The sequence below is a fragment of the Haliaeetus leucocephalus genome, unplaced genomic scaffold, assembly GCF_000737465.1.
Source record: "Haliaeetus leucocephalus isolate CR32 unplaced genomic scaffold, Haliaeetus_leucocephalus-4.0 Scaffold173, whole genome shotgun sequence".
Classification (NCBI taxonomy): domain Eukaryota; kingdom Metazoa; phylum Chordata; class Aves; order Accipitriformes; family Accipitridae; genus Haliaeetus; species Haliaeetus leucocephalus.
The window spans coordinates 3,224,523-3,233,942 of record NW_010972609.1 but is presented as its reverse complement, the minus strand read 5'-3'; the positions used below and the strand labels follow the sequence as shown (position 1 = coordinate 3,233,942).

The following is a 9,420-nucleotide window of genomic DNA, read 5'->3' as shown; positions in this document are numbered from 1 at the left end:
CATAAATATATGGAAGAGAAATCTGTTCCTAACAATAACAAAATCTCATTTAGCATTTGGAAAAGACATGAAGTCCTCAGTTCTAATCTCTAGTATAGTAAATGAGTATTTTAAATCAGAACTTGAGGTTTACTCTCAGCTGCCTTCCATTTAAAGAACCATAAAAACTCTCCTTTTGATTAAAAGGCACTGGGCTAAAAAAAAAAAGAAAAAAAACCCAAAAGCCAAAACGGGGGGGGGGGGGGGAAGTTGTGTAAATCCATTTTTAGCAAAAACCCACAAGCATAATGTTGCAACAGAGAACTTGAATGGCATTTTAATGTGGTTAAAGCAGTAACCATTACCGTATTGTATGTACCAGCACGGACAAGACTTAAAGCATGCTGTGAGCACTGAAGTTAGCACTTATACCTTTCAGGTATCATCATTTTCCAGAATGACATGTGCAAACTGATTAATAGGTTCAAATGCAATTAAAAAAAAGAAAGCCCAGACCAGCGATAGCTGGATAAAGTCAGGTATTTTTAAATTGCGTAGCATTTGGATGCATGTAAGTAAGTAAGGGGGAATAGGATGGCAAACAAACCTCAGAAGAGCAGGGTGGTAAAATAACCAGACTGCAGAAGTCCCGACAACTCATAAAGCACTATGGCTGTGCTTGCTTGCACTTAGACTATTTATATGTGCAGGGCCAGATTTCATCGGCACTATCTGACTGCAGAGGCAGACAAACAGCTCGGGCAATGGCCTTGCACATATATGAAAGTGTCAGATGCTCTCACATCTCCTTCAAGAAGAGATGAAGTAAGGGGAACCATGCTATTGCTTTTCATCACAGCCCAAGGGAATTACAAGCACTTCAAAAAGTGTTAGGTATAGACTTGCTTCCCTAGTGTTTCCAGAGATACACTTAAAATCTTATTGCATCTTTCATTAATGTGTTTCTCCAACTTCCACTGAAATCACTGACGTAACCCTGAAGCAACACAACCTCTGATTTCTTTCGACATTTGCAATATACAAGTTTTTAAAAGTAGCGGAGGGCCCAACGTACTATTCATTCTATGGACACCCATTAAATTCCTATCCTTGTATGGGAGATCTCCCATAGATACCGTAAGAGAACAGTGATGTATGAACAGGGAACTAATGATGGGGAAATAGTGAAAAAATGGTGGGATGAGGTTTACCATAAACTAGAAACACATATAACCTGTACTTCTATTAAGAAAGTAACAAGCAATATATAAAAAACTATACCTCAAATTTACTGTCCTCTGGCAGTACTCCTTAGTTTCATGCTACCCAGAGATTTAATTTCAGATGGCCAATTTAATCCACAATTTTTTGTTCCTTCTGGTCCTCATGCTCTACCTAGTTCAATACTATTTTGGTTATGCTTCCAATGAAATGTGTCATTGGGAATTTTGCTACTGCGTCATTCACCAAGTATTTCATTTTCTCGTATTAAACATAAAAATATACCAGTATAGAATGATGTTTTACAAACGAATCCTATCAATTTTTTTCCCCTGAAGTATCAGTTTGCAAGACTTAACATTTTCTGTCCAAATTACTTTAAAGACAATGGAATAACTCTGAAGTCATATACTGACCTCAGAGAGAAACAGCCCCTATCAATCAAGAAAACAAGCAGGGCAATGGACCATGATTCCCATCACTTAAGAGTTTTTATGTAAGCACCAGTCGGTTAACAGGACTGAAGTACACAAAAGCATTCAAATTGCCAGTGGCCTCAAAACCACGCCTGCTAGTCATTACTCATTAGCATGGTGTATTTCTAGCACACTATAACTTGTGCAAACATAGGCTCTCTGATTTCCTACCTGATAGTTAAGAAAACTCCTTTGAATAACAAACCACAGGGCTCTTTCTAATTTAGGGCTAGTGCAGAAAATTAAAAGGCCAACCATCTGCATCACGAGCCCTACCCACATGGCTCGCTGCGGTGCTGCTGCTATCTTGCCAAAGGCCTCAAATTTCATATTTACCCTTGGGAGCCTGCTAACAAAGACAAGGGGGTCACTTGGGATTTCCAGTTATAAGACTGCACTTCACCCAAAGATATTCCCACTTCCTAAAAACCAGCATTTGGAACTTCACTACCTCTACTGGTCCTCACCAGTGGAGAATGGCTCTGACTGTACCAAAAACCCCAGACAAACCAACAAGATGAAATAATGAGGTGCTTATATTATACTGTTACGTGTAAATGAGTGATCCATGTGCACTGGAAAAAAAAATAATATTATTTGAAACAGTAGCCTAGAATGAAGTCTTTTAACACAAGTAACATCAAATGTTGGTCTATTCTTAATTTATTCTTAAGAGTCAGATCTGTAACAGACTCCTAACACTACAAATGCAAAAAAAAAAAAATTAGTAAATCCCATAACCCTTTAATCTATAGGATCTATTGAAAATTCCAGATGACAACTGTGCAAACAGGACCTAAGACAATTTCTCTCCTCTTTTCTTGGGCACCAGCTACAACTAAAGCAGAAACCAATGATGAAAACAGGGGCTAAAGAGAGACTGAAGGCAGGCCTACAATGCGTGAGAACACGTGCTAGTTCTGCCTTGATGTGGTGTGAAAAGAGCGATCCAAATTTACGCATGGATGTATTCTGAATACACAGAAATAGATCCAGAAGCCTTCACTGGATTACTGCAATATGAGCAAAACTACTGGAAAACTACACTTACACACAGATTTTCACGTTACACCCCTTAGCCTAGCCAGATAGGTGAGTTAAGAATTGTATTATGTTATATTAAGAGCGGTAATTAGTGCTTACAATGCACATCAGCACAGCTGTGCAAGACATGAAGTTTCCAGCATTGGTTCAGGCGTCCTGCCTTATTCTGCACCTTTTTTTCAGCAGCAGCCAACTAGCACACCTTTTCTTGGTGTGCATCAGACTAAAGCAATGAACACCACAGGTTTAACAGCTGTAGGTTCTTGCAGGAGGCCTTTCAAATTAAAACACACATCTCTAGAGCATAATCCAAGTAACCAGGTCCCAAACTAGAATCAACTCCTCCCACACACAATGTTTAATTCATAAATAATTCCTGACATATTATTCAGCTTTCTGCAGATAGCCAATACCTCAAAATCCTTCCATAACTATAATTTCAAGAACTATCCCTACCAATACGACACAAGGATCTCCCCTCCCCTTCGTGCATTTATATACATAGGCACGTGAAAAGCTACTACCAAATATAATGAAGTTATTGCTAGATAATGAAGCACAACCTAGCAACTACACTGCTCTTCAGCTCAACCCCCAGATAACAATAAAAAACTAGTGGAAAAGTTCACTGCATTATTACCTTGCCACTTAACATCTGACACAGCAACTCTCGCCACATTTTCACATTACCTATACCTTCTTAATTCCATGTTTATATTAGGTGACTGTACTTCTCCACATGTATATACAACTCATTAATTAGTTTACAGATACTAAATATGAAGACAACCATGTTTGGTTTTCTGGTTTTTGGTGGGTTTGTGTGGGGTTTTTTTTTGGTTTGTGGTTTGTTTTCTGTTGTTTCTTTTTTTCAAAATATCTGCCAGCAGTTCTCAGCATAATTTTAAAAGCATTTTCACTAGCATCCTTATATCTTATCCTAGTTTTCCCTTGCATCATAGTAATTATTAATCATTTATACACAGATGTTAAAGTGCCCTTCCATTTTATGATAGTTATCTTATTTCTGCAAAGACTTTTCCAGAGTGCAAAGACTGGCATTTCAGCACAGCTGTCAGTTCTCAACACATGCTGCTAATGCACCTGTTAAATAAAAGCTTGAAAAGCAAAGTAACTTTGAATTTTGTTTGGAATTTGAGAAGAATTACTTAGAAAAACCTTCCAGGGTGCGACACCACACTTATAGCACAATTTCAATGACCACCAGCAATGACTGGAAACTTTCCAGCTGTAGTTATACTTCCAAAATTTTGAATTTTACTCAGATCCAAAGCCAGATTTTTTTTTTTCTTAAAAAAAAAAAAATCAAAAATCAAATCTCTATGCACTGGAAACCTGCCTTTCCATCAGTCCTATAAACACCTCAGAATAGGACATCACACCAGCCAGCACCTTAGCTGCAAACTTGCCTGAGAGAACACCACTCTGCCTTACACTGCAATGGGGTTTCAATTGCTTCCTCAGCATTTATGTGGCATTCACAGCCCAGAACCTCTGCCCCGTCTGGAACCAAGCCATTCCTCCAGGAACCGGCGAGAGAGAAAACCAGCTGCAGAACATTTTCTTTCATTTTTCTGAGCACAAAGGTGAAGCTGCAGACCCCTTATTAAATAGAGGCTGAACAGCATTCACCTGCGATGGGTTGGACAGTCAGTTCTCCTGAGGGAATTCAGCTCCATTGCCCAGCTCTCCGAAGCGTGGCTTAAACATCCCACATAATTGCTACTGGGTTAAGAAGGCATGCAAGAGATTTAATTCCTCCTTGGGAGCTGCTCTGCTTTGCCACTCACAGGGCTGCAGAGTGACTTAAAACCTCATATGCAGGGTCCTCATCTAAAAGCAAAGTGTTATAAGTCTGTCACCAGTCCAAGGGCAAATTATTATTTTTTTTTTTTAACTGAGACAATCTCTGGATAAAATCCGTATTTAACAGCTGTGGTGGAATGAGCTTGATGTTTATTTTCTCATTAAAAACACCACAGCATGTCTACAAAAAATATATATAAGGTGATATTATGCAAGTTGTTGATCTCAGTTCCCAAAAGCAGGCTTTCCTACTACAAACTGGAGTCTTCCCTTAAAAGGAGGTTTACCTTCCCCTAACCAACCTGTATTTACACCGTGCCCCCGCAGTGACGCATCGCAGCCAGTAAAGAAATTCCACTCAGGAACTACACGTTGGTTGGCCTAAGGGAGTATTTTCTCCCCTGCCTTTTATATTCTGAGCTATGTCTAAATTTCTCGGAGCTTTTATTTTATTACTTAGGAATAATCTTTAAAAAAGCTTTCACGTTAACAAACCCTCTGCTGTAGCCCTGCAGGAACATGATATCCCATTCAGCGTTGCCACAAATAGATCAGAAATTACTACATACATTGCTTCAGTAATTAGAGACAGATGTAGTTTTGAACAGAGGCCTGTATTTTATGTTACTAGTATGAATCATAATAATTCTGATTTAATAGAATGATACTTCACATATTTAATGACAGCAGTATTTGAATGTTGAGGCATTATGAGAAGCCAACACACTGGCAGAAGTGCCGTTCCGAAGTCACACCGTCGGCTTTTCCCGATGTTTTGCTGCCTTTCCCAGAGAGAACACAAGCAAGATGACAACCAGCCTAAGTAAGCGTTTGAATTTAGATCAGTCCTAGAGCATTTCAAGTTCAAACGGGACTCCTGGAAGTTTTGGAAGGGGAGCCATGTGTACAAAGGCAGCGTATTTAAATCACAGCACGGAGCCAATTATATGTTTCCAGAAGATCCACAGTCTTGGGATATAACCCACAACACAGCTACTGTAACATTAACATTTCATGCTGGAGAAAAAATGCTGAAAGCCAGCCTAGACATAAAGAAACATTCCTAACAATATACCGTGGTCTTCTTCCTCTGATATTTACATTCCAATTTTGCAAGTTCAGTTTTCCTCATTTTTAATATTCGAGGTAAATGCCACACATCTTCCAACAGAAAGCAAAATCACACACACGAAAATGGAAGTTATTACCTCATGCGGGTGTAATTCAACAGGAAGCCAGAAAGCTTCCTTCAAGGTAGAAGTTTTGGCACACGGTCTCTAAACACAGACCCGGCAAGTTAAACTTTCTGCTGTTGGTAAGTAGTTTTTCATCCCCACAACCTGTTCCTCAGCATTCAAGTTTAATGAAAAAGACTAGTAAACCAGAATTAAATACACACGTACTATCCAAATAGGAAGACGTCTTTAAGGAAAATAAGCAGCAGATGTTTTTTCTTCTGCCTTGCTCCTGTTGACTCACACAGACCCTGCTTGTGCACGTCAGACATCTACTGCTTAAGAGGCTATCTCTTCCTTAAAAGCACAAAGCAGATGTTTAGAGCTTCGAGAAGTCCCAGTGGCAATATGTGCATACTGTTAACTTTTCTAAACCATGATTTAAGGAAGATTTTTTTTTTTTTTAACCTTGAGAGGTTTTTGGAAAACAAATTAACAGAAACTTTAAAAAGTCTACTCGCTTTACCCCATATTCAATTCATTTCTGTTTCAGAAAAGTGGTTGTTTAAAAAAAATGAATTGAACTGCTGCAAGATTTTGTATGGACAGTTACAAGCTACTGTATGGTAAACGCTACTAAATCGTCCTTGTTCACTGAAAGCCCTCAAATCTCCTTATATTTGATGTTTATGACTATAAAAAAAAAAAAACACAAGAGGCTCATGGGAAAACCAAATGCTGAGGAATTAAGTTTACAAACCTGACTTCTAACATCATTCCCTCGATGGTTATTGCATATTTTATAACTATTTTTTAGTCTCCTCTACTTCAGCAGAACAACCACTGGTTAGACAGCTCAGTCCTAAGCACTTTTCATTGCTCACAGGCAGCGGGACGGGCAATGACTCACGCCTCCCCACAAGACTTTGGAAATGTGTTGCTGGCCAAGAGGCCGTAACACCCATCTGCTTCGGTTCCTGAGCAAGTCTGCCAGCTCCGCCGGGCTTTCACAGAGAGGGCAAACGTTTGTCTGACACTTGCTGTGGACGCCTGCCTCGTCACAGTTGGGCACCTCTCCTTGCTGTCATTGTCAACAGCTTCTTTTGGATAATTTACACGGTCATTATCTGCTGTCATATTTCTCTGAAACAAGACTGTCAAAGATTTTGAAAATCATGACTTTACCCTAGTGCTCAAGGTGTTTAAAATGGTATTACATGTTTTTCTAAAAGAGACAGCATAGTCAAGCTGTGAGGGAAAACATACAAGCCAAGCAGCCAAACCAGAAGCTTAGTGGTTCTTTCCTGCTTTAAGATCTTCACTTCTAGGACTGATGGCAAAGCACGATTCCCAAAAAGAAATTTTTCTAGGTCAGCATTTTTCTTTTGTTTTTAAATATCTACAGAATCTTTCTGAAAATATCAACATACTATCTTACATCTTGACTGTTGATTCACGTTGCCAGCTGAGGTACTGATAAATACACGCTTAGGCATTTGCGTCATGTTGTTTTTCAAAATCAGAGTATTACCACATTTAGTATAAGTAGTTACGTTACATACTGACAAGAATTGGAAACCGTAACCTGGCTATCGCCAAAAAAAAAAGCAAGATCCCAACACAAACCCACCGGCCTGGTGCAGAGGCCTTACGCAACGCCGACGGGGTACCGGCGCATCTCGGATGGAGCGAGGCAGGAGATGGGTTGTTCCCACCTGCCCAAGCGAGGTGACCTGGTCTGCTCAGAACTTTCTTGCAGTGACGGCCTCAGCGACTGAACCCAGCTGGCGCTTCGCGAAAGGCTAAAAGTTTGCCGTTTAGGCAAAGGCAACCTTTGCGTTTGGGGTGTGTTTAAAAATAGTAGTTAAGGGCTATCTCTAGTATTGGTTCTGAGCAGCGTGCTGTTGTAGGACCCACTTTTTTCAAGGTCTGCTTGGGGTTTATAAAGACCTAATCGAACTGCGCTCAGGCTCACGCAAACGCGTCTGTTCGCTCTTTCCAGCGGCAGCCGGAGGATCAAAGCCAGACTGAGGGGGCGTCAGGAATCAGCCGGGATCAATCCCACCTCCGCCTGCAGAGCCCCGGGGGCAGAACCGGACCCACCACCACGACCACCACCACCACCAGGTTCGCAGCCCCCCGCTGCCTCCCACCCGCGACACTTCCACGGGCGGACAGCCCCGACCGCGCCCGGCCCCGCCGGGGAAGGGGGGAAAAGAAGCGAAACAAAGCAGCGATCCCCCCACCCGCCCCCCTATCTCCTACCATCCGCAGACAGATTCATCTCGATAAGGGTCTCATTCGCTTTCTTTCCCAACCGATTCATGGTGGCCGCCTTTTTTTTTATTTTTTTTTTTTTCCCCTTTCTCCTCGCCTTACGGGAGCTGATGGGAGAAGATGGGGGTGAGTCAGGGGCCGGGCTGCCGCCCCATGGCATGCGCACTGCCCGCAGAGGCGGAGCGCGGTGAAGGGCCGGGGGGGGGAAACCGGAGAAGGGAGGGGACACCGGAGACCGCCCCCGAGCGGGCGCGGTCCCCGATCGGGGCGGCGGCTCGTTCCCCCTTGGAGTAGGGGGGGGGTGTCTTTGCCTCGGTAAAATTTCCATTAAACCCTTTGCTTTTCCGCTACGTGGAGAGGAATGACGGAAGGCGAACTGGGAAAACCTCCCAAACGTGACTATGGATTAAAGCTCGAGCGTTTGCAAGCGCCCTTAGAGGGGAAAAAGCAACCCCTTTGTACAATTTTGTCTGTTTAGACAGAGCAAAGGGTTTGCCTTTTTTTTTTTTTTTGCCTGCCTGCATCTTTTATAATAGTTGATATTTCATGAGAGAAGAGAGGAAGGGAAGTGGGGTACAGTAATATTCCCTTTGTGGGTCAGTGTTGTGGTTTTAACGCTGGCTGGCAACTAAGTCCCACACAGCCCACAGCTCCCTCCCCTCCCAGTGGGATCGAGGTGGGGGGGGAGAATCTGAAGGATAAAATTGAGAAAACTCGTGGGTTAATATAAAGACAGTTTAATTTTTTTTTTTTTTTTAAAGGAACAAAAACAACAGGAAAATAAAACCCAAGAAAAACAAGTGATGGAAAAGAAAACAATTGCTCACTGCCAACAGACCAATGCTCAGCAAGTCCCTGAGCAACAGCAGCCCCTGCCAGCCACCATTCCCCACCAGTTTTATTTCTGAGCATGATAGTGTATGGCATGGGATATTCCTTCAGTCAGCTGGGGTCAACTGTCCCAGCTGTGTCCTCTCCCAGCTTCTTGTGCACCCCCAGTCTGCTCGCTGGTGGGGCAGTCTGAGGAACAGAAAAGGCCTGGATGCTGTGTAAGCACTGCTTAGCAATAACTAAAGCATCCCTGTGTTATCAGCACTGTTTTCATCACAAACCCAAAACATAGTGCCATGCAAGCCACTATGAAGAAATTTAACTCTATCCCAGCCAAAACCAGTACAGTCACTCATTCTTGTTTCCTGAGGATAAATTCGCTCTTACCTTTGATCCTGCAGGGATGTTAAGAGCAGCACGCAGCTCTCCTGCCTACAGGACAAATTTAAGCTGGTGTCCGGCAATAAAGAATAATGCTGTTTGCTGTCTGGATTGCAGATTCAGAGCTAGCAAAAACATTTTGGCTAATGATTCTGGGTTCTTTTTAAGTAGTAGCCGGGAGAGAGACAGAAATAAGAATAAAGACGGAG

The 9,420-nt window shown here is 42.0% G+C and overlaps 1 protein-coding gene across 2 annotated transcripts in view; it reads right to left on the bottom strand.

Annotated features, from left to right (window-relative positions):
- ANO5 (anoctamin 5) overlaps positions 1-8,141 on the bottom strand; it is a 61,045-nt gene extending 52,904 nt beyond the window's left edge. For both annotated transcript variants that reach the window (XM_010563711.1, XM_010563712.1), the window contains exon 1: positions 7,988-8,141. In XM_010563711.1, the coding sequence (XP_010562013.1) occupies positions 7,988-8,048 (61 nt within the window). In that variant the 5' untranslated portion in view covers positions 8,049-8,141. The remainder of the gene's footprint in view (positions 1-7,987) is intronic.
- Positions 8,142-9,420: the final 1,279 nt, after the last annotated feature.